The following is a 24,826-nucleotide window of genomic DNA, read 5'->3' as shown; positions in this document are numbered from 1 at the left end:
CATTGCAATATATATACAATCAAACTCACGTCAAATTATAGGTTACTTTAAATGTGGAAGTCGAGTACGCTTCGATACGAATTGGGCCAGTTCACATCTGGGAAGGTACCACACCCCCACAGAAGATCGGCCTGAAATAGAAGCATGTGTTTTGCCCATTTCTTTTTTGTCTGCAAAGACCTTACCGTTCACCACCAGCTCCAATGCCGAAGACAAAAAAAAATATATTACGTATTATGTATTGTATGTACACAACATTGACTTAGTCACTAAAAAACTCCATACATATCCGCTTCAGTTATTGCGAACTCATTTAAAGACTTCGAGACAAACTCACCAACTAGAACTCTCTGCAGCGCGTGTTGCGTGGACGTGTACAGCGCAATCACTTTCCTGTCCCTGTGCTTCTCGTTCCCGTTCTCCAGTACAGTGAGCGCGGCTTGCAGCTGCTCCTTTGCTTCCTCCAGCTCTCCAGATGCCCAAAGTGCAAAACCGAGTCTGTGACGTACTCTAGCCTGCATGGAAATAATAAAAATAGTTTTTGATGAATCACTTTACCTGATTCCTTTAGGTAATCTGCTAAAGAAATATTGTGCACCAAGATGAGGTACTTTGAAACAATGCTTACTTGTTTGTATTGATGTTTAACATAATGTATGAAATAAGTAATTTTTTGATGTAAAGGATTACAAAGTACCAATAAAATCATTTTTTGTAAAATATTGTCAAGACGCGACCGCAGAGCTTGTACTCTGAAGAATGAGAAGAAAAAATGTTATCAGAGCTCATATAGAGCAAAGCGTCTGAATTTACACGTCTTAACTCTAGAAGCCGTAACATAGCAAAATCTACTACACCTTACTTGAAATATTACTTACTTAAAATATATACTGTAATACAACAGTTCCTGTAGTACCTTATAAAACGGCCAAGTCACATATTAATAACTAAGGTGTAGAGTTTGTTGTAAATCACCATAGAGTATATCCTATTCTCATAGCGAGAAAAGAAAAATTGGTTGTCAAGTCATAATGTTCGGTTACGCACCTCTTCATCGGCATCAGCCAGCCCCTCAGTGGCGGCGAGCGCCTGCCGCAGGTAGGACACGGCGCTGCCGCACGCGCCCATCGCGAGGTGCGCGCGCCCGAGGTCCGCCAGCGCGTGGGCTCGCCCGCGAGCGTCACCTGACAAACATGTACCAAGTGCTTTTAAGTGCATTAAGACATGTCTGCCGTACTCTTTCTTTCTATTCCTTATAGCCAAAACATTCCGATAAAGTTGACTCATGACATATTATGCTGTGTAAGCAGTGGTGGCTCAGTGGTGAGGACCTCGCACTTAAAACCGACAAGTCGCGGTTTGAAACCGGGCGAACGTGCAGAAAATAAATTGATTATTCAATTTATGTACACATGTGTAATATCACCTCTGCTCAAAACGGTGAAGGAAAACATCGCGAGGAAACCAGCATGAAAAGTCGACGAAAATCAAGAATCGAAAGGTCGACGACGTGCGACATCTACGAACCCGCACTTGGCGAGCGTGGTGGATTATGGTTTAAACCCTCACAGGATTACCTGTGGCGCAGCAGTGGGAACATATATGGGCTGATGACGAATATTATGCTGAGCAAGGACCATTTCACAGTCATAGCATATAATAGCGCCTAAATAGTGTATCTCAGTGCCATATATAGGCAATAAATACTTAGGGTAACGTTGTAGTTTAAAAATAGCTAGATAGATAGGCTAGCTGAGAGGTGGACAAATATATAAGATGCCTTAGGATTTGATTAACATCAATTGGTCTGTTATTAATTTTATATGATAAATCTTGGTACTGTTATAAATGTCGTTGATAATTATTTTTAATAAAAATCTCAACACTCTTCAAATTGTCAGCACTAGATTAAATTGCCTATCATAAAATTAACAGATCACACGGACGCACCAGCTTTCAAATAAAAAAGAATCATCAGAATCGGTACACCCAGTCGAAAGTTCTAAGGTAACAAACACAAAAAATACAGTTGAATTGAGAACATCCTCTCTTTTGAAATCAGTAGAAACTTTTGATTTATTGAAGTAATAATGATTAATTGATTACCAGAAGCAGTAGCATGTCTAAGCCGAGATTCGTGCCAGCGAGCGGCTTCCGCGTGCGCTCCCGTTGCTGCGTGAGCTGCTCCCAGACCGCCACATGCACGAGCCTGGGTATGAAAAAACATTAATATGTGACGGATAATTTTATAAGCAATGTTGTAAAAAAACTAATTGCATAATTTGAAAAATAAGAGCGGACCAAGAATAGAACCTTGAGTGACGCTCATCTCTATCAAGTGGGAAAAGAATTTCTATTAGCAGAAAGTGATTTGTTTTTTATGTATTTGTTGCAATATTAATGTAAATCATTCATTCGAAGGCTAACAATAATTCATTTAGCTAAAATGCTTTAACTAAAGTAGCGATAAAGTCAAATGTAGGGTAAAAATCACAACTGAAATATTATTGTAAAAAAAAACATATGATATTAACTTGTAAATGAGTAAGTCCCAGCCGGTGTGCGAGTTCGAGCTCAGTCCGGTGGTGTCTGATGGCGGCGGCGTGCTCGCCCAGCGCCTGGTGCGCCACGCCCAGCGAGTGGCACGCTTCCGCTTCCATTATTTGATTGTTTAGCTCCCTGTGATATTTAAATATAACTAGTATTAATATTGCTCATGTAAAAAAAGGGTTTAATTTAATTGTTTTCTAGAAAGTGGTATGTCAAGATTTTCTTACAGTACAGATACTTTTATATTTTTGTTTAAGTTTTGATTTCTTTTAATATGTTTTCAAATGTAATGTTAGAGTAATTAACTCAATATAAAACTTATGAATGTAAGAGTAGCAGCATGAGCATCAAACTAGAATAATGACCTGAGTTATGTTACTTTTGTGCAACAATACAATTAACACATACTTTGCAATGTTCTTCTGGTGTTCCAAGCACGATACAGCTTGCTCCAAGTTATTTAGTGCGATGTGCAAAGCGCCGAGCTCTCCGTAAGCTTGGGCCTTTGCTTCCGGTATTCCCAGCTCGTGTGACACGACTAGTCGCTTCTCTAGACATACTAGTGCTTGCTGAAGGTTGCCGACGGACCTACAGCATTTATGGAACACTTCATATTGTTGTCTTTAAGGAATAGTTTCTGTTCGTGATACTTATTTATTTGGTAATTGTTCTGTTTAAAACTACTAAAACAGTTTCAACATAATTATGGGGTAACTGATGTAATAAGTAAAATAATTCACACTTCTACTGCAATGACAAAATACAATGTTAAATGAAAATAAAACAGTTTAGATATCAGCAATATGAATACTTGTATATTGCTACGTTTTATAACCTTTTATTAACTACATTATCTCATTATTGGTATCCATCTTTGATATTAACTTACTTGTGACTCAACCCAAGTCCTCTGTACGCTCTCTCCTGTTCCCGCGCGTTGTTCAGCTTAAGTGCAGCCGCGAGATGCTGCTCGTGATACTTCACAGCTTCATCTGGATCACCGAGAGCGTCATAGCAGTCTCCCAACGAGCCGAGAGCTCGGGCTTTGTCCAGTTGGCAGGTCGGTGTGTTCACTCGTTCGAGGATTGCTAATTGCTGGAAGTAAAGCATATTCTAGGACTGTTTCGTAATAATACAATTTCTAACAAATATAGACACGATAGGTATACTTATGAATGTATAGAGATATTAAAAAAGTAATAATAAAAAATGCGTGCTTGTTTTTAGTTGACTTATGATGAAGCTATATAAGTATATAAGTATGCTTATTGTCCAAATCTTTCCCACTATACCTTCGAAGGAATTAAAAATGTTCAACAATTTATACACGCATAATAATAAAGCATATTGTGTAAAATCAAATAACGTTTTTGAAATCAGTCCAGGTGGCTTTTTATGTTCTCACCTGTTCTAAGTAACCAATAGCATCCTCATAGTGTCCCATGTTCAGCTTAGCTATGCCCAAGTTGCCGTATGCTTGCGCTTCTAACGCGCAGTCTTGCAACTCTTGTGCTCTTTCTAGTTGCTCCTGTAAGTAATTAGTTATTGTGTATCATTCAATTCTAGAAATATATTGCCACATGTTATCCTACTAATATCATTAATGCGAAAGTTATTAGGGACGTGTATGTTTTTGTTACTCTTTCACGCAAAAACTACTGAACCGATTGCAATGAAATTTGGTACGTAGTTATCTGGACAACTGGAATAACACATAGGCTACTTTTTATCCTGATATTACTACGGTATACAGACTTACGCGGGTGAATCAGCGGGGCGCAGCTAGTTGCATAATAAGATTCAAATAAAATTTAAAAGCTGCGCAAGATTATCAAAATTATCGAAGCGAAATATTTTCTGCTTCTATGGGGGTTGTATCAGGAAAGAAACTGTTATAAAAACATTGTTTCTGGACAACTTATTGTTAGATTGGAATAATTATCTTACCCTGTAACATCTGGCTGCGTGTGAGTAATGTCCTAGGGCCATATGTACTGCGCCTAAGTGAGAATGAGCTCTGGCCTCTCCGGCTGCATCGCCCGCTTCCTGGCGGAGAGTAAGTTCCTATAACAAAGAGGCATTTGTTATTCACAGCAACAATACTATTTATTTTATGCAGACACAATATTAACTCGTATGATCAAAACATTTTGTGATAATGATAACTATTCACAGTAGATAAATAGGTAAAAAAAACTAAATTGTTTTTTTTACATATTGTAGTTACGAAGACTCTGACTAACTAAGTAAAAACCTGTTATCTGTATATCTCGAGTCAAATCCCTCTCCCATAAAGTGTCCAGGGAATGCCAACAAGAAAGGAAATAAAAAACAAACAACAATTAAAAATATAAAAGCGAATTAGTCACCTGAGTATGATGTCCCAAGGCAGCATCGAGTCGCCGCTGCAACCTCCTAGCGAGGCCCAGAGCGCCGCACGCCGCTGCTTCCAGTGAACGATCTCGTGCCTACGATTTATTGGCAATTATTGAAATTTAACCAAATTTATGGCCTTAATTAATTATGAATTAAGGTTACAATTTTACTTCAACATGGGAGATATACATTAAACTTTATATTATAATTATACGATCAAAAACTTTATAGAAGAATTTATTAATTGTTCGATAAAAACACCTAAATATCAAGTTAATAGTAATGAAATATTATTCACCTGTCTCGCAAATCCAAGTTGCCGCTGGTACATTTTAACCGCCTCTTCAACATCTCCCATTTTTATCAGAACATCTCCAATGTTGCCTAGAGCTCTGAACTTTCCTTGCAAATGTTGCGTCATATGAGCTATGGCTAGGAAGTATTTTTGACACTCGAGGGCTGTTTCCAAATTACCTAAGGCTAGATGTGCAAGCCCTAAGTTACAATAAGCCCTACCCATATTCATTTTATCTTGTAAATCTTTGGCAAGTGATAGGTCTTGATCGTAGTATCTGAGATCGAAACAAATTGAACATTAATGTATAAATTAATAACAATTTATAAGTAGGTGCAAAAATGAGTGTCTTTGCGGAATTTGACACAAACATATAGTATATCTGATATAATAATTCACTAACATATGTGAATTTATTTATCAATTTTACGCTTTAATTAAAAATGTACATCGAAAGGGTGATTTAAATAAACAGTTAATGTAATGGAGGTTGTGTCATTTAACACTCATGTGAAAATGTAGTTCTGGCGAAGATTTGAAATTGAGTACTACTTTACATTTTATTATAATGCAATGGTGTTTTTTATTACATAAAGATACAAATGTCATATAAAAATAATATGAACTGCAGACCTACACTAACACAGCTTGTATCGTAGACCTGCAATTACTTGCAATTTTATACTTGAGCATACTTTGTACAAATGAATATCTCACCTTACAGCCTCTCTATAATTCCCCAAACAGTAATGCGCATATCCCAAGAAGTGGCAAGCCTTAGCCTCCGCGGTGACGTCACCGAGTTCCTGCGACAGCATGAGATGCTGCTCGTAGTAGGGGACCGCCTGAGCGAACTCGCCCCTCGACGATAAACAGTTGCCTAAGTTGAGCAGGGCACACGCTTCACCTGCTGCGTCTTTCAGTTCTCGAGCTATGCCTATGGGAATTATTTTGAATGCAAGACCTTTTGTAGGAAGGTATATCCAATGGTATTTCAGGAATCGAATTGCAGATAGTGTCTGCTTGGTTCCCTCTTCTTTTATTACATTTAATGTTCGAGTTCGGATGGTGTTTGCATCTAGTATCGTATTAAAAGAAAACCAATAGTTGTATCTATATATGTATTACTCACATAATTCAATAGTAAATTTTTTTATGAAAGATTATTGAAACGAGAACATTGTCTCTAAATGAGTTAATGATGAGTAAGAGCTCTAGGATTTTATAAGGCTAGAAATTCGTAAACAAATCGTGTTAAAGAAACGGCTCAAGAAGATTTAAAAGCCCATTAAATACTGAATAAACTTACCTAAATGAGCTCTATAATGAAACAGCGCCATATCATGAGCGCCAAGTGCCTGATACGCAACGGCCAAGTTGCCATGAGTCGATGCTTCTGAGCTCCTGTCGTGCACCTCTTTAGATATCGTGAGTTCTTGCTTGTGATACTTGATCGCTTGTTCGTAGAACCCCGCTGAAGAATACGCGTTACCAATGTTGCCATATGCCCGACCCATACCAGCTTTATCCTAGAAATAAGTTTTTATTTCAATTATTAAATAATCTATTTATTTAATTAAAAAAATATCGAGACCATCTATCTATTATTGACGGGTAGACTGCTGGTTTTTTCAAAATTTTATTCTAATCCAAATTGAGAAAATTTTTTCTGTGATTTTGTAATATTTAAGGTCGCATTATGTTTTGCTGATTAAATAACATTTTATTATTGATATCAACTACAAACAACATCATCTAGAAGGTAATAAAACGGCTAGAATATATTAATTGATAATCTTTTAATTTCGAATTAGTCCATAATTACCTCTAAAATGTTCATTTATACATTATTAGCATATTATTTTAATTAATGCAAATCACAAACCTGTAATTGTCTGGCTATAGACAAATGAGCTTGATGCAATTTTAGCGCTGCGTCATGTTCCCCTAGCAACTGGTATACAATGCCTAGATTTGAACAGGCACGGCCTTCGCCAACCTGTTAATTGAAATATTTTAATTCCTTTTTTGCTAATAACTTGCTATATATTTTAAAATACTGTCCCATTTTGTAAAATATAAAAAACAAATACAAAAACGTTTTCTTGCACATATTATTACAATGCAGCCGAAGAAATTAAAAATGTTCTTATTCATACCTTGTCTCTTGCAGCGAGAGCTACGTCCAGTTGTCTTTCATGCCATTTCTTAGCTTGAGCATAGTCTCCTGCACATCTATAATATAACAAATGAATGAAGAAAACTGGTATTTAAAATATAAAGATACATACATAACACTGTGAGACTACTAAATTCATTAAAATGGAGTGAAAGAATAGTAAGAAAAATAAAATTAAATTAAATCGTTACTTATTGCATCTAATCTTTTTTATTACCTTAACCATTTGACATCATTATATTTCATTCAAACTATGGCTAATGCCTTTCTCTTTTTAAATGCATTTCCCCGTTTTTGCTCTTATTTTCCCAGCCAAAACTCGATAATCGACCTCTATTCTCACAGATAGGTTTTATCTGTAGTTAATTATCAATTCTTAAATTTTTACTTATTTGCGAAATGGAATTCATTTAATTAAAAATTCTTCGAAGGCGGGACCAAAAATTCTTATGTTTGTAATTACTTTGTATGCATCAATTCGTCGAATGAACACTTACAACATATAGATACACTATGTTGGTTACCTTGCAGCATGACCCAGACCCGCATAGGCTCTCGCTTCGATAGCTCTATCTCCTAAATTTTGGGCTATTCTAAGCACGTTTTCATGATAAGCGATAGCTTGAGAAAAGTTTCTTCTATAATGATACGAGGAACCAAGATTTGAATATGCTCGGGCTTCTTCAACCTGAAATACACATTAGACGTTAAATTAAGGTCATTTATAATGTTTGTACCGGATAATTCTGTGGATGTTTTAGAGGATCATGCTTTTTTACAAAATTATTTATGTAGAACAAAACGTTACATAAGACGATTCTAAGAATTTACGTTGTTTCTGTGCCAAGATTCCATTGTATGGATAAGTAAATCCTGGTGTCTCTTTAGGATATATGGCAAAATATATTAGAGTGATCATTGGTAACTGTACGTAAAATATTCTATTTTGTAGAAAGCCATGTAAAATATATAAGCAAACATACAGTAATGGCCAGCTACATAAATCTAAAGGTGTAAACACATACCGAACTAGTAAATCCAGCCTACCTGATCGCCGAGCCGCCTCGCGAGCCGCAAGTGCTGCGTATGACAATCCACGGCTGAATCAAATTCTCCCATAGCCAAGTAAACAGCGCCGACATTCCCTATCTCCCTTGCCTCTTGTAATCTATCGCCCATTTGTTTAACTAGCTGTACGCATTGTTTGTGGCTCGCCAGCGCGTTGGGATAGTCGCCGATAGCGGTGTAGACGTGCCCCAGGGAGGTCAGGGCGGCGGCCGCGGCCTGGGTGTCCTGCAAATGTTATTTATTTTTTATCCCATTACATAGTAATTGACAGCTTTCCACATTGTTTATTTAACGCTAATGGGTAGGTACTTAAAGGTTATAAGCTCGTAAAGCAGTCTCAATTTATTAAAATGACAGAGTCAATACTTTTTTCTGGTTCATGCCGAAGTTTGTCAAGTTAGGGATTGATTTATATATTCAGTATTTTATTTATTACGTTGTAGTGCTTTTGAGTAGATACCTAGTTAATAAAATAATTGATGGAAGAGGTACAATAATTGAGGATTTATATTTTATACTAAGAACCTGCAAATGAGAAGAGATCGTCATAAAAAAAATAATACGTATGTACGTACGTAGGTTTATAATATGTTATATTTTAGTTATATATAAAATTTTAAAATAAACTTGTAAATATTGCCGCCAATAATATTACTCTATCTATAGTATTTTGTTATGTTGTATGATATTGCTGTGACTTTATCATATTACATGACGATGTAAGTAAAGCAGGGTAGGTTATAATCACGACAATAATATATAGTCCCAATACAAAACTTTCAAGGGGATCAGATGAGTAATCGATTAAGTTGGTGAAGTTTGTTGGTGAAACTTTAGTCACACAATTAATCAATTTCACTTTTAGTTAATCAAAACAAGTCTATTAAAGCTTTCGAAACACTTTCTCGATTTGCATTGTAAATTTATATTTATTTATTCTTCAGAATTGAATATTAAAATAAAAAACCCATTCTACATAAATCTATACCTACGCTTACGAAATATCTAAAATTATGTATACCACATCCTTCCACATTGATTTAATATTAAATTTCAAAATGGATTTAACAAAAACACATTCTATGTTGAATATTTCCAAAAATCACTTAAAATTCAATGCTCTGTCGACTCAGAGCAAACAAAGGAATTAAAAACAAATAAAGGGCCGATTAGAATGCGGCGCATCCTTTTCACTAAGGAAATGGATGACAAAAGGAAAAAATATCTGACGACGGACCGCCAATAGGGTCTTTGTCTCGATGAAATGAGTTAGTGATGTGAGATTTGTATCGATATATTTTTTGTAGAAATAAATTTATTCAAACGAGATAGGGACACGCTGTCAAGGTTGCTTGCATCGTATTTAACGTGAATAATTTGCAGAGGCTTAACATTAATTGCTGGTACACCCCTAGTATGGCATCAAATTCAAAACGTTACTGATTGCTTTTGTTTGTGTAATCCTTATGTTGCTGTGAAATTATCTATACTAATATTATAAAGCTGAAGAGTTTGTTTGTTTGTTTGTTCGTTAGAATGCACTAATCTCAGAAACTAACAGTGTTAGATATCCCATTTATTGAAGAAGGCTACAGGCTATATATGTACCACGGGCGAAGCAGGGGCGGACCGCTAGTGTGTAATAGAATTTCGTTTTGTAAAACAATTATGGTATTGTGTGTGCTATGCAAGCGATAAAATAACGCACAATTCTACATCTGAAGCAAAGTGTAAGATGCATTGCAACAAAAACTAGTCTACAATTCGCCCTGGCCATCTATTAAACGAAATCGTACATGACATAACTTTGTCGTCTGAATAAATTCGTTATCAATTCCTATTACGATTACTTTTTGTCGGCTTTAATTGCCGACGATGAATATAAGTCGATAAGCCGATATCGACATTAAAAGCCCGTCGGGACTGTACTAGCAAGTCAGTCGGGTTGCAGCGATCTAACTAATTAAGTATGTGCAACATGATACGATAACGTGGTGATTTACATATTGACTCGATCTCTGTTGGACGTTTTCCAACTATAATAGTTTCGGATCTCTTGAACTTAAGGGTTCTGGCAGGTCACATAGCATTCCGCGCACTGCGAGGCAGTTTCTGCGCGGTCTTGGTGGCTACAATAAATAGAGGCTACTTGAATGAAGTATGCTAGTATAAAGCTTTATTATATTTCCTTTTGTGCACCTTGTTACGTCGGGTGTTATTTGTAGACAATGCGATTCATTGGCTTCTATTAAGGATGATAATAAACATTTATCTTTTTAAAATGATCGTTTAGTAGTAATTAATTTGATCTAACTGTTTGATAATATATAATGGTTGAAAATCACAATAATAACAAGTGATAGGTAAATGAATGATAAAAATAAAACGTGTGTTCAAATTAAATCCAATTAAATGAATTTTGCGGCTAAATTGTAGCTATATGGTTTTGAATATTAAACTTATCGCTTTAATATAAATAGCTCATAGCGTGGAATTCTCGATTTATGAATATTCATTTACGAGTAACTGGAATCTCTGAACGGTAAGTATCGATATATTTATTGCTTCAGAATTTTTGATGTATGCGTTAGAACACAAGCTTGAATTTAGTTATTACAAATTGTTAATAAATTTATTTGAAATATGTTTTTACCCCTTACTCTCAGTGTTATATAAATGGCGTATATATTAATATATTTTTTTAATTAAGAATTTTTAATATTGTTCAGTTCAGAGTTCTTCACAGAATATAGATAGCAAGTAAATAGTCGGTTTAACCATTCTGACTACAAAACTAATTATCGGGGCTAGACGAACATCGCCACAAATTCCCTTCTATAGCGTAATCCCTTTAATCTTTGACGGGCAATTCGAATCCCAGCTCAGATAGCACCTGCGCGACGGGTTATTCAAGGCATCCGTTAATGAAGCTCAGTTACCTCACATGTTACTGTCAAATTATTCGCGGTTTCATCTAGTCGGCATCGCATCGTATTCACAGATAATGTAAACTTTACATAATGAAACCTTTGTCGATGTAACTATAATGTGTAAATGTAAATATATAAAAGTTTTATTGAGTTTACTGGTTAATCGCAAAATTAGTATATGGTAAATGTAGTATTCAAGGAACCATTAAACGAAATTTATTACAAAAATTTATTACGCAATTTTGTAGAGTACTTAAACTCATCCATTTATGGCTTTTCTTCAAAATACAATTCATGCAGTTCAACTTATAAATATTTACTCGAACATCCATAACGCGAGCATTGATTTTTTTGTGCCGTAAAACAAAAAGGTGTCAAATATTAAGCGGTATAAAGTTGAATAAATCTGTAAATTGAACCCTTTCATATAGTTTTTTTGAAGTCAGTTTCGATTATAAAAATATCGTGTTACTGACAAATCCTCACCTCCGCTACCATTTCTCGGTTACTTTGAGTTTTTGTCGGTCGCCATTCGGTTGGAACGCGTAAAATATTTTTACGAGTATTTGTTCCACAGATTGTTCCATATGTGGATACTGTTCACATTGTACTTGGCAATAAAACTTGAGCTATTTATTTTACTTCACATAACTCGTTTGTTTTATGTGTCTAAAGTACAATTTCTATATGCGTATATGGGTTAGTTGTTAGTGGATTAATTTGATTTACTATATAAACACGCAGTACATAATTTTATGAGAGGGTAAAGTTTAAAATATCTAATTGCGATATCTTTTACTGCGTTACATAATTCTTACTTTCTTTGTCGCCGAATATTTAGAAGTCCAGTAAGGTATTATATATAATACATAAGATAGGTAGACTCAGATAACTTTCATCTTAATTTTATGAAACGTTTAAAATTTCGAATGCAGTATTATTATATTTTCATATACTTATAAAATATTATATATACATGTATATAATAAAGATTATTTAATTATGATATTGCCGTTTATATTTCCTTGGATCGCTATGGCCTATGAGCACCAACTTAGGATTTGTATAATTGAATCAGCGCTTGCACCAATAGGTACAGTACAATTTCATAATGCAGCTTTAGCATTGCATAATCAGTTATCACTTTCACATCAGGGGCTCTCATAGCTACGATAACTGCAAATTAACATTACATACCCGCGGCGCTTGAAGGCTTTAATAAGAAGTGGTTTGTCTATTAGAGGACGTGTAATACGGGCACCGGTTCTAGAAAAACGAGATATGTAAAAGTGCTAAGTTTAAAGAAAACTATTCACACTATCGTAAACACTGAGCTTGGCAGATTTTTTAATGAATATGTTGCACTTGATTTTCTTTTGCTGGAGTACAAATACGAGTAGACAGTGATTTATCTGCTGTTTACTTCGAATAGAATTAGTATTTTTTAGTTCTATGTCAATAGCACAGCACGTACACACGCACAACCTGTAGGATTTTTTTGTTAAGTTACATAACCTTATATTTACTTTATCATATCGCTATGTATTCACTTAACCAGTCAGTCAGTTATTTTGTTATTTCCATTGTTTCCAATGGTATTTTTATCCACCTGAATTGCTAAAATTGACGATTTAAAATGAAGTTGAAACATGAATTGAAATATTAAAATATTTTTTGGATTCTGGACAGTCGATGTTAAAAGTGTTGCATCATTGTTATTAAATATGTCATATTTGTCATCAAACAAGGAGTTAAAAATGAAAGCGCATAGAAAATAACTTTCTTCTAATTATTTAATCCGTATAATGTTATTCAGACTATAAATGTCTCCAATGCATATTAAAGCACTTAAAAAGCCATAAAATCGAACATAGATACACGGCTATCTACGTCTATAAACATTAAAATATTCCTTGCTTTACTGCTCTACCCATGCCTAAACATAGTGTATATCTAAATGCATGACATAAAACTACCAGAAAATAAAGATTTATTAATACCTTATCTCGTTTAATCTTTCCTTAAGACTGAATACAAAGTACACAAGATTACTTTACGAGTAAAACCACATCTTATAATTGGACGAAAGTTAAAAAACAACCACGACGCAGGGTCACGGTCGGGGATTGAATTCCTATGCAAAAATTAAATAAGCGAGTGCTGTGCCGCGTTTAATATTACAACTCTCTTGGGATTATATTTATATTACGATATTTTATTTGTTCGTACAAATCAAAGGCTTTGTTGTTTATGTTATGTAAATAAGTCTTCTGCCTTTTGTAAGCTTTTGTTTGAGATATGTTCGTATGGGTGTGGCTGATTTTCGCTTCAAGGCAGAATAGAATTTCTTATTAGTTATCAGTTCATCAGTTTCATCTAATAAGAAATGCTTTTATATTAATATTATTTTAATTAGGAGATTTTTTTATAGAGTGCGGACATAATTTTTAAAGTTTGCATCTAGTTTAGTTTCTTTATTTTAGTGAATACTTTCCTACTTGTTGAAAGAAATTTCGTACTCAAATAAAAATCGTTATTAAAAACGTAACTGAATTGAAACGTATAATCTGCAAATGTTTGCAAAAATTGATGCATGTCTCACCTTACACTTCATAGCCAGCACGAGTTGGTATCTATGCGCAGTTAGCGCATCTTTATACGACCCTTGGCTGAAGTACGCGGCGCCGAGGTTGCCGTGCGCCCTGCACTCGCCCGCCGTGTCCCCGAGCGACTTGGCCACGGCGAGGTCTTGTTGCATGTAGTTGATGGCCGCGTCGAGTTTGCTCAACGCCCAATGAGCTGATGATAATGCGCTGAACACTGAACCCCTGTAGACATGTTTTGTATATTATTACAGCCAATGACTGGAGCATAGGGCTTGTTGATTCATCTTGAAATCGTTTTAAATGATGTCAAAATAAAAGCCGGTAAAGAATCTATATTAATGGGCATTATGAAATATCATATTTTTTACATAATACTTATATTCAAAAACATCAACAAAAAACAACCAAGAATAATTTGTAAGTTTACATAATTTAGCGGAATAATAGGTATATAATAACTATCAGAAGCAGTGGTGGCTCAGTGGTGAGAACCTTGGACTTCAAAATCGATAAGTCGGGGTTTGAGACCGGGCGAGCGTGCAGGAAACAAATTGATTTTTCAATTTATCTGCGCATGTAAATAACATCACCACTGCTTAAAACGGTGAAGGAAAACATCGTGAGGAAACCGGCATGTCCGAGAATCGAAAGTTCGACGACATGTGACATCTGCCTACCCGCACTTGGCCAGCGTGGTGGATTATGGCCTGAACTCTTATAGGAGGCCTTTGTCCCAGCAGTGGGAAAATATAAGGGCTGATGATGATGAATAATATTCACTATATAGTATAGTATTATGTTATCTGTGGTAACACTATAAAACGCGATTGTTTCCAGAACTTGGGTTAACAAAACTGAATTCGAAATGCGTTTCAACCGCAAGTGTTGATCGAGTAATAAAAGTTTCGAAACATGAAGATGAATTACTATCTTGTTATTCTAGATGCATCATCCATTTGAGATCATAAATTTTACTATTTTCGCTTAATAATGTAATAATTGCAGCACAGACAATCTCCATAGTCATTATTCGTTGGTTGTTCTGTTGATGATAGTGGCTAATAAAACCTATTCCCTGAATTGATGTAACGACTAAGTAAGTAGAGGATTAATGGAATTCGCTTGCTCGTGTCAGTTTGATGAGATTATATGAGATTTACGATGCCTATTTATTTATACGTGTAGTTTAGATATTAAAATGTTAGTGTTACGAGACGTTTGTTTCACTCTCATGAACATAGCTTTTAAAGTTCATTTAGTATATTCGTATATAACATGTAATAGGATCAACAATATCACTACACACGTCACTGCTTTTATTATCCATTATAGATATTCTGTATTCGATACTTCCTTTATAGGCTATCATCAGTCACAAATAATCTCACATCGATAAGGATCAAAAATAAATGTCCGTATTTATACAGTTAAAGAGATTTCTCTCGCCCGAGTACAGAATAAGGTATCGATACGAATTCGATCCATCAAATTGAGATAAGATCATGAAGAGGTGTGGGTTTCGGCGCGCTGCACAAGTTTGACGTCGTCACTTGCCGACAGGTAGAGGCCGAAACTACTTCAACTGGAGATAGTATAAAAGGTATAAAAGGCAGGGTCTGCATTAAAGACGTGTACATTTAACAACACATAAGTTTATGCAACGAAATTTTGACACAATATAATATTTGTGTGATATACCTGTGGACGAATAATACATATGTGTAGATCTTGAATTAGAATTAATTAGAATTAGAATAGGGTAAACGTGATTATATGTATGGACATATAATCAAGTTTACTACTAGATAATATATATTTTTAGGTAGTGGGGTAAACAGTAACTAATCGCAAACTATATACCTCTGTGCGAATCGATGTAATTGCATATTGCGTTCGCATGAACCATGATTACTCTGGTTAAGGAAACCAACAAAGCAACTTTATTAGATCAAGTTTTTATTATTATTATGATTTTCAGGAATTTGTTGGAGATGGTAGGTAATCATAATCATATAAGATCCTACAAGGAAATTACCCAGTGGAACTTGGATTATAATGTAGTACCACAGGTCTAAGGCCACACGGGAGGATATTTATTACGTCGCACATGTATTAGTTGGTGGATTAGTATTTATTTAAAGTTGTTTATAAAATGTTCATTTAGGTATAGAACAAGTGCTTCTTCTTAATACTTAAAAGCGGTTACATCCAATCGCGAATTTCTTTAACCGTATATCGTCTGAGAAAGTATAAATCAAAATGTCGAAATTCCGCAAAGGATAAGCATCCGCTAAGTACATATAAATTATTTCACTGTCATGTTCCAAAGGTTCGTTGATTAAAAATAATAATGTACCATTAATGAATGTTGTGTTAGGGTCATTTGTCTTCCTCCTATTAGGGCTTTGAAAGGTAGAGTGGTAAGGTGTGAAATTGTTAAGATTAATCTGAAACAGGATATCTCACGGCGAGGGCTCGCTAAATTATAAATTAAATGGTTCTACATAGCGGTCAAGTGATGTGCGAAGGGATTAGGGCGATGATTTTGATCGATTGCTGCGGTAATGAAGCTTTCGGCTTAATTGTTTCATGTATCCGTGTCCACTTGCGGCTTTATTAAAACAAACACTATATAGTTTTTATTCGGTTAGCAAATTCTTTAAACACTTTTTAAATAATTAATTCGTGTCTAAGGAGTAATGAACAAAAGAGTTTAAAATATTAATTATATTTTTCAGGCGAATGAAAAGACTTAAAAATTTAAAGTTAGATTTTTTCTGTAAATAGACAAGACACCTTTAAGAAACACCAGAACATTGTTTTCATACATAGCAACTGTGTTATGTATGTGTAAACTTGTAACTATATAATAAGCGAATATTTCAATACTGCTGTTAAGAAAATAGCAAATACAACTTACCTTAGTTTCAATGAGCATGATCCGATCCTTAGAGCCGCTTCCAGCACCGTGACTGCTGCTTGATACTGTCCCGCAGCCAGCAACTCTTGGCCCACAACCTAAGCAAATAAGTATTTTAGTATTGTACTTTATTATCTAATACAAATAAAATTTAATTGGCTTAATGAGAGATAATTACAACATAATTTATGGCAATATATTTTTGCGTAAATCGCTGTAATAATTTAAGCCGATTAAAAGCTTACTGAAAATGCGTACTCGTTTATTTTTAAAATCAATAAAATTTTATGTTTAGTTGCCCACTTAATGGCGATCTTGGATGTTTAAGAGTTTTCGTTATCTACAAAATTGCATATACGTGTATCGACGCTTAATTTATTTTCATCCAGTCCACTGTAGGTAACTACATAAAATATCTCTGAGGCTAATATGTTATTAAATATCGCTGTGTCTTTGATCTTCTGTGCCGCGTCATCGTCCATTAGACTCGAAATAATAATGAGGTAACGTACATAAATGCGAATTTGAGTATCATTGTCCAAAGCAAAAAAGCGAAACGGATTTTTAAAGTCCCATTATTTTTTGTCGTACCGTTTCGGAAGCTGACATTCTCATGAGGCAATAGTGGTTTCAATATTTAGTGAACACCCACGCAGTATTATGTTATATTGTGAGATCACTGCATTATACTCGAAATCTTCCTCTCATGCGTATTATGCGACTACCGCATAATTGGATCTACGTATTAGCAAGTTTTATGTCCTCCCGTATGAGTAATTGCATTGAATCACCTTTAGGATGAACGTCTCAACTTTTGTTTTTTACTGGTAATTTTGCTGATATTATACAAAATTGAATTTTAACATAAAGTCACCGTGACCTTAGTGTCGCGGACGGACATTAAAAAAACAGCCGGATAAATAACAATGGAATGTTGACGTAAAAACATTAAATCTAATATTTAAAACTGAACGATTGCAATGTTACGTATGTTAGTACTTCTTTTAAATTATCCATAGACTGTATAGACGATAATAAGTAGTTATCTTCTCTATTTTGAAAGAGATAAAAAGTTTACCGCAAGAAGCAAATTAAGAGGCGTTTTTTATAGACATTGTAGAACTTGTGAGTATAAGTATGGCATAAAACAAGTGGAAAGTTTACGCAGAAGTATCCATGTAAGAAATCCTTAGCATTTTATTTTCGTTTACAACGTTCAGGTGTACGGCCAACCGGGGAAATATTTAGTGAATAGTGAACCATTTCGAGCATTCACGTCCCCACAGATCAACTGTCGAGCAGATTGTATGTAAATGCGTGGGGTTCGTATTTATGGCGCTTTGATCACTCAGACCCCATTGTCCAGTCGTTAAATGCACCAAAAAATGTTAAGATGTCCGACAGGCGGCCTGGAATGTATGCAAATAAGTTTGCTGTATCTTAGTCTTGCTTTATCTGATCTAGAATAGTGTATTGCTTGAAAGTTAAACTGTGCATTAAAATAATTAGTACATTCTATTCTGTAGGCTATCTGTCTATCATTTAATTCCTAGAGTCCGTTTCTTGACCTAATCTGTAAAGCATGGCTTGGTCATTTCCGATCGTTTGGCACTATCTCGTCGCATGTATTTATATCTATTACCTCTTTAAGATAAAGGTGAATATAACAGGTTCCTTAATAGAAGTTAACATGGATGATATTTGCAAAATCATAGGTATGTATGTATTTTGTAAATAATGAACCGTGTTTAGATATAAATCTCGACGCGAGCCTTGCTAATGCTTTTGTTTAGATAGGCTTGACGTATATAATTATTTACCTTCCATTGCCTCAATGTAAGAAAGTTTCATCTAGATTTATCGTTTCTCGAGCTTTCCAAAGCTAGAGTAAGGTAAGGTAAGGTAAGGTAGGCTTAGAAGCCTACCAAAACAATATTTAAATGTAGTTAATATATGAATGGTGTTAGTTTGCAGGAATTATTTTATATAATAAGTTTTCTAAAGACGCATGTTCAAGGCTCTAAAGAATTGAAAAGCCATCACAAATAAGAAGGTGAACACGCGGCATATTACAAGCGGCTAAACAGAAACCAAACTTTTAACAACCACCTTTATTTCCGGACGCAAGTAAACATTTACTAAAAAGAAAAATTCTTTCGAGCAAGTATCAGATGTCCTTTGCCCGGGAGACCGGTGACAGTTTAAATAAACTTAAATTCGACGCATCGACAGCGGTCCCACGAATGACAATATTTTATGCCCCTTTACCGCATACTTATGCCCCATTTTAACGAAAATAACGATGGCATTTCGGTTACTTCACTTTGAATAAAGTTAACATTGGACATGTCGTATGCTGATAATGTATAATATATAACTTGTTATCTTCGGATTTCTTAAATTGCTCGATCTTTTTCTTTTTGGATGTCGGATTTTTCAAGTTAACAACAATGTAACAAGCATACAATTTGGTAAAAGTTTTTAGTGCTTATAACGTAAGTAAGGATTTATTAAGACGTAGAAGTGTGTAAGGGGTGCTTTAAGATGGTGAAATAGTGTCAAACTTTTTGCGACTAATTATTCGTAATGTGTAAGGATATATATATTCAAAAGTGACCTATTCAACCAACGATCTTTAATTAAGTATTTTACAATTTTATATCGGAAGTTTTCGAATGTCACCTTATATCTAAAATAAGAAATCAACATAAATTTAATGGAATTTATCAGTAAATACAAGTTTAATTATATAATCTATTTAGGCACTTACCGATATTAAAACAAAGGGTGACTGATCCAACTTCATAGCTTCCAACTGTCTGAAGGTTGGTTCCAGTGTAGTCCGTAAAGGTGACTTGAGGGAGGCTTCAACGAGAGCCGCCAGTAGCTGTCGTGATGACGGTTCCACGCCAAGCCCTGAACTGAAGGCGGCCAAAGCCTCGCCATGGCGCCCCAGACATTGGAGAGCCACCCCTTAAAACAATAAGCATAAGGTAAGATAATAAAGTAGGTTTTTTTTTAGTTTTGTGGGACTAGATACCATTACGAACATTGATTTGTGTTTATTTACCTCCCTTTTTCCTATGGGAAATGACTATAAGTGGGACGTGTGAGGCTTTCTTTTTAGAATAATACCGAATATTGGCTCAATTTTTGCATAACAATTAACACACAGAAAATTTGTTTTACCCAGACCGATATTAGAACATAGACACAACACATATAAATTTTTATACTATGCCAATGATAGGATATTATAAAATATACTAATATAACTAGATTTTATATGACTTGTTCGTATTTTATATAATATGTAAGGGACATGCATATATAATGGGATGAGGTTGGAATAATTTGACGCCCAGCGATGTAGGGAGATTTCCTATCATTAAAAATCTGTTCGTCACGATTAGATGTTAAAATATGTTATCATATTCATGTAAGTAGGTATATTTCGACACAACCATCCCAATGCTGGCCATTATACTTATCTAGATAATGAATTGGAATGGTTTAAAATTTAATTTAAAACCATTGCTGATACATAATAAATAGAAAGTATTTCAACACCCCTTGGCATTAACCTATCTTGAATCATTATTCGTTCGTGATCGGTTTGTGATATCAAATTCTTGCTTTCCAATATTTTAGAAAGTTATTTACATTTGTTTATTAGATATTCCTCGGTTTAGATTTATATTGTTTAAAATGTATATTCTGAGATTAAGATCTAAATGAAATCCATAAATTACACTTGTTTTGCTTTAACAGTACCAGTCCGAAATATTCTAAAACTTTTGACAATCTGGTAAATTGTCAAAAGCGATTTATAAAGTTTTTTAAATTATTCATTTAACCAACCCATGGTAAATGTTCTGGTCCATTTATTGTACAGTATTTAATGCATCATAAAATGTAGCATTAACATTAACGCAATTCATTCATTGCCATTAAACCCGTTTTAAATGCTTTACTTAATAGTGCATTTTAATGACGATGAGGTTGTTTGATGACGAAGGTTTCTCGCCTAAACTTAGAGATTTGCATATTGGTCTAAAAATTTATTATGAATATAACGTTTTTGAGATGAAATGAAAAAAAAACTAAAATAGTATTACATTAATAACGTATAACCTAAATTCTTGTTGCTAAAATAAATGACTATCAATTCGGTAGTGTCAGAAATAATTAATCCTATTATAAGTCAATACGAGTTTATTATGGAAGACTTACTTACCCTGTCTATAATAGGCTTTCGGCCAATTGGGACAGAGTTCTCTCGCGCGGGTGGCATCTTGTAGAGCTGCTGCAAATTGACCCTGCTTTAGTCTTGCTGCTGACCTGTTGAGCATAAAACTTTTATTGTACTTATATCAAACAAAATAGGTTATATTGTGAATTTACATTTTGGTTAGCGCGTCTGAAAAGTGTTCGTGCTTCTTTTGAAAGCAAAGCATAATAGTGCTTGGTAATTATACAACTCAAAATTTCATTTTATTTTAAATCGGTAATTATTTAGTTTCTTGTCTTGGTGCTCTTCATTTTAAAATAAATTATTTTCTTCTTATTTAAATTATTGTAAGTTATTATTAAAGATGCAATATTAAAGAAATAATGTTACCTATTACTATATAATATATGGTTAGCAGGATCCAAAGTTAAGGCGTCGGTGTACAAAGCAACTGCCGTAGAGAAGTCGCCAGCCTGACAAGCAGCATTTGATGCTCTGACCTTTTCTACAAACAGCGCCCTGGATGCAGCACCCAGAGATGCAGAGCCTGTTGGCTCGACCTGCACACAAATTGTACATTTAACTTTATGCAAATAAAGATATTATTCCCTTGTGTGTGTTCGGTAGATAGATCAGGTGTGGAGTTTGCGATTGTATAACTAGCTGACCCAGCAAACGCTCCTCTCTTCTCCCTTACTCTTATCATCTAGGGGTATGAAAAATAGATGTCAGCCAATTCTCAGACTTATCCGATATGCACACAAAATTTCATGAGAATCGGTCAAGCCGTTTTGGATGGCTATGGTAATTAGCATTGTGATACAAGAACTTTCATAATGTAAACTCCTAATTAATAAATATGAATATAAAGAATAACTAAAAATAGTATTGTGTTTACAATAGAAAACTTCACAGAGGTCATTCATACGTACAATAACTCCGTTTTATTGCGATTTGCGATAAAATAGGCATTTGGAAAGTAAATGAATGAGCGTGAAGCATTAATGTAAACACGACTTCCCTTTCTAATTGAATATTAATATTTATCATTGACATTTATATTATTATACGAATCGTACCAAGGTTTTATAAGTCGCTGTTAAAATTCAATGCCTCTTATTCATATCATGATCTTTAATTGGAAAGGACTTTAATAGTCTTGTTGATTTATTGTATTCCAGTTTCAGTCGGAACTTGGAATTGCCGACGAAAGTAACGTTATATTTATTATTTATGTTTCACGTGAATAAGTATAATGGCGATTGACTCTCGTAAAGTTCGTGAAAACGTTGATGAATTAATATAGCTTGAGTTTAAGGATCGCATTCTAAATGTTTTTTATTTAGTAGAAATTCATTTAGTTTTAACTGGTTGGGGTTTGGAATTTTATTGTTGCAAATGTCTGTTTTATTATTAATTAGTGAAGGATATATTAAAAAAAAATATTTTTTTTCTTGTGAAGGATATATTTAAAAGAATTTTATTTCACTATATCTCCATGACACGATCTAAAACGAATTTCACGGAAAACAATTCCACAGTAATCGTAAATATTCATTTCTAATTCTCAATTCAAGCACACGACCACATAAAATAATAAAATATGAAATACAACGTGTTACCAAGAAAGTTTATCGTATCGCATAACAAACACAATAAAATGATAAGTGTCTACGATAAGTGTGAAAGGGCTTCACGGGGTTTTTATTAATAAGGCAATAAAAGCACAATGTCAACTCGCTACCGAATGCCAGCGCTTCTGAACATTCAAAGAATAAGACATTAAAATAAGTATTTTTTACGTTGGTTTGGAAAAATGTTTGCCATATGTACACCTTTTAAATAAGAACTGGTGTTTAATAGGCATTTAGTTATAAGAATTTTAGATCGCTTTGCTTTCTCCATGAACTCTTTATACCTACCCATCTATTGTAAAATAAATTGATTTATATTTTAATGTAAAATTAAATTGTATCAAAACACGTAATATTACATAATGTCGGATAAAAAAACATGACGATTCTGACCCTTTTTACTCATAAATTTATATTTAATACATGCAGCTTCTGTGGTCCGTTTCATGTTTAAATTGTTAGAAATTCAACATCAAGTGTTTGACTAGAATCAAGTGTCGTCAGGCTTATCAACGAACAATGGCATCTATTGTTGAGTTTTTTTGGGCTAGGAAACCCTTCTTTAGATATGCCTCGGAGGGGCTCACCACCTGTGCTATCTAACCGAGCGCATCGGAAACGTAATTTTTTTTCTCACGACCTGCATTCTCGAGCCTTTACCACAGATTATGTAATGGTTACTCTGTGAAGTTGTAAGTAAAGAGGTTATATTGTTTCGTATGAATTTGTTTAGGTTTAAAAAATATCACAAAATTACTCTTTCTGTTGTTTGTCACGTATACAAAATCTTACTCATTAGTTTTAATAATATCTTATTAAATAATTTGATACCATAATATTAGTATGTACATACAAAATCTTTTGATGGCATCATAATTGAACCAAACATAAATCACGGCGACGAAAGGAACGCACGTAAAATTTTATAAAGTTTCAACATTTTCACATGAATATATCGGCATGTGGTTAAATCGTAAGCCAATAATATATTGAGGTCCCGAGTTCATTACGAGAACGTTTATCAGTATCCTGTACAGTACAGCACAGAATCTTGTAATGACGTCAATTGTTTCGGCCATCTTGAAAAATGAGCGTTGTAATCGAGCCTTATTCGCTTTATTAAAATTTCGTTTAAGCAGGCGCCTGATAACCGAGACGGACGTATTGGGTAATTATTTTTTCCCAACGACCCTCCATTCATGTGAAATTTGAAGTCAGCCCGCCCCGCGATACTTATTAAATAATAAATTGGGAATTAAACCTTCAACGTAGTATCATCCCACCACAATCTTATCGCGTATCTGTAATTGTTGCAAATAACACTTATTTATTTATTCGAAACAACTGGAAGGAAAGAGTAAATAAGATAAATAAATTCATTAAAAGTGGTGAACGATATAATTTTCATTTTAGAATGATAAATAGTCCAATACTATAAGATCGTTGCTTTAATATTGCGTATGCGATAATTTTGGAAAGTTTCTATATTGTTATACATAGCAATGCAAGGTCATAAAAAATAAATGAATTTTATTTACTACATATGAAATCACAAAGAAATTTATCAACATTGTAAAACATTTTGGATATTGTTAAGACGATAACAATGTTAAATAAAAGTATAAAAGTAGTATTATACCTAAACCACACCAAAACAAAACAAGATAAAAGCAATCACGTTGGCATCCAAATCTGGGCAGGTAAGGGCCGTGACTTAAAATAAAGAAAAAATATCGTCGTCGGCCACCTTTGTCTATTTTTGCCGCCTATTTTCTTATTGTATCTTGGGATAATTACTGTTCTATCAGCCGAGTATAAAACACTTAAGATGGGTTTTTTTATAATTTGTTTTTGAAATTGCGTATTTAGAATTGTTACCCAAAGGTGCAATATGCCGGTGGTCTCATCACGAATACTACGAATATAATACTAATACTCTTATTATATTATACGACTAAATAGTATATAGCCCCTAGATATTGAGTTTTATTCAAATTTAACTACATTTCACATTTCACAGGCTATTGTAATTTGTAA

At 34.3% G+C, this 24,826-nt stretch overlaps 1 protein-coding gene across 1 annotated transcript in view; it reads right to left on the bottom strand.

Moving 5' to 3' along the window:
* LOC119835627 (tetratricopeptide repeat protein 28) overlaps positions 1 to 24,826 on the bottom strand; it is a 51,552-nt gene that overhangs the window by 10,537 nt on the left and 16,189 nt on the right. Inside the window, exons 3-23 of the mRNA XM_038360571.1 lie at positions 21,546 to 21,715; positions 21,162 to 21,265; positions 19,695 to 19,897; positions 16,925 to 17,022; positions 14,001 to 14,226; positions 8,448 to 8,693; positions 7,925 to 8,088; positions 7,381 to 7,456; positions 7,107 to 7,220; positions 6,531 to 6,750; positions 5,939 to 6,158; positions 5,225 to 5,498; positions 4,920 to 5,018; positions 4,498 to 4,614; positions 3,956 to 4,078; positions 3,440 to 3,645; positions 2,959 to 3,138; positions 2,535 to 2,679; positions 2,107 to 2,209; positions 1,048 to 1,184; positions 338 to 515 (exon numbers count right to left, since the gene is read on the bottom strand). Of these exons, the coding sequence (XP_038216499.1) occupies positions 338 to 515; positions 1,048 to 1,184; positions 2,107 to 2,209; positions 2,535 to 2,679; positions 2,959 to 3,138; positions 3,440 to 3,645; positions 3,956 to 4,078; positions 4,498 to 4,614; positions 4,920 to 5,018; positions 5,225 to 5,498; positions 5,939 to 6,158; positions 6,531 to 6,750; positions 7,107 to 7,220; positions 7,381 to 7,456; positions 7,925 to 8,088; positions 8,448 to 8,693; positions 14,001 to 14,226; positions 16,925 to 17,022; positions 19,695 to 19,897; positions 21,162 to 21,265; positions 21,546 to 21,715 (3,403 nt within the window). The remainder of the gene's footprint in view (positions 1 to 337; positions 516 to 1,047; positions 1,185 to 2,106; positions 2,210 to 2,534; positions 2,680 to 2,958; positions 3,139 to 3,439; positions 3,646 to 3,955; positions 4,079 to 4,497; positions 4,615 to 4,919; positions 5,019 to 5,224; positions 5,499 to 5,938; positions 6,159 to 6,530; positions 6,751 to 7,106; positions 7,221 to 7,380; positions 7,457 to 7,924; positions 8,089 to 8,447; positions 8,694 to 14,000; positions 14,227 to 16,924; positions 17,023 to 19,694; positions 19,898 to 21,161; positions 21,266 to 21,545; positions 21,716 to 24,826) is intronic.

Source organism: Zerene cesonia, chromosome 2 (genome assembly GCF_012273895.1).
Source record: "Zerene cesonia ecotype Mississippi chromosome 2, Zerene_cesonia_1.1, whole genome shotgun sequence".
Taxonomy (NCBI): domain Eukaryota; kingdom Metazoa; phylum Arthropoda; class Insecta; order Lepidoptera; family Pieridae; genus Zerene; species Zerene cesonia.
The sequence above is the reverse complement of the archived record's forward strand: the minus strand, read 5'-3'. Positions and strand labels throughout refer to the sequence as shown.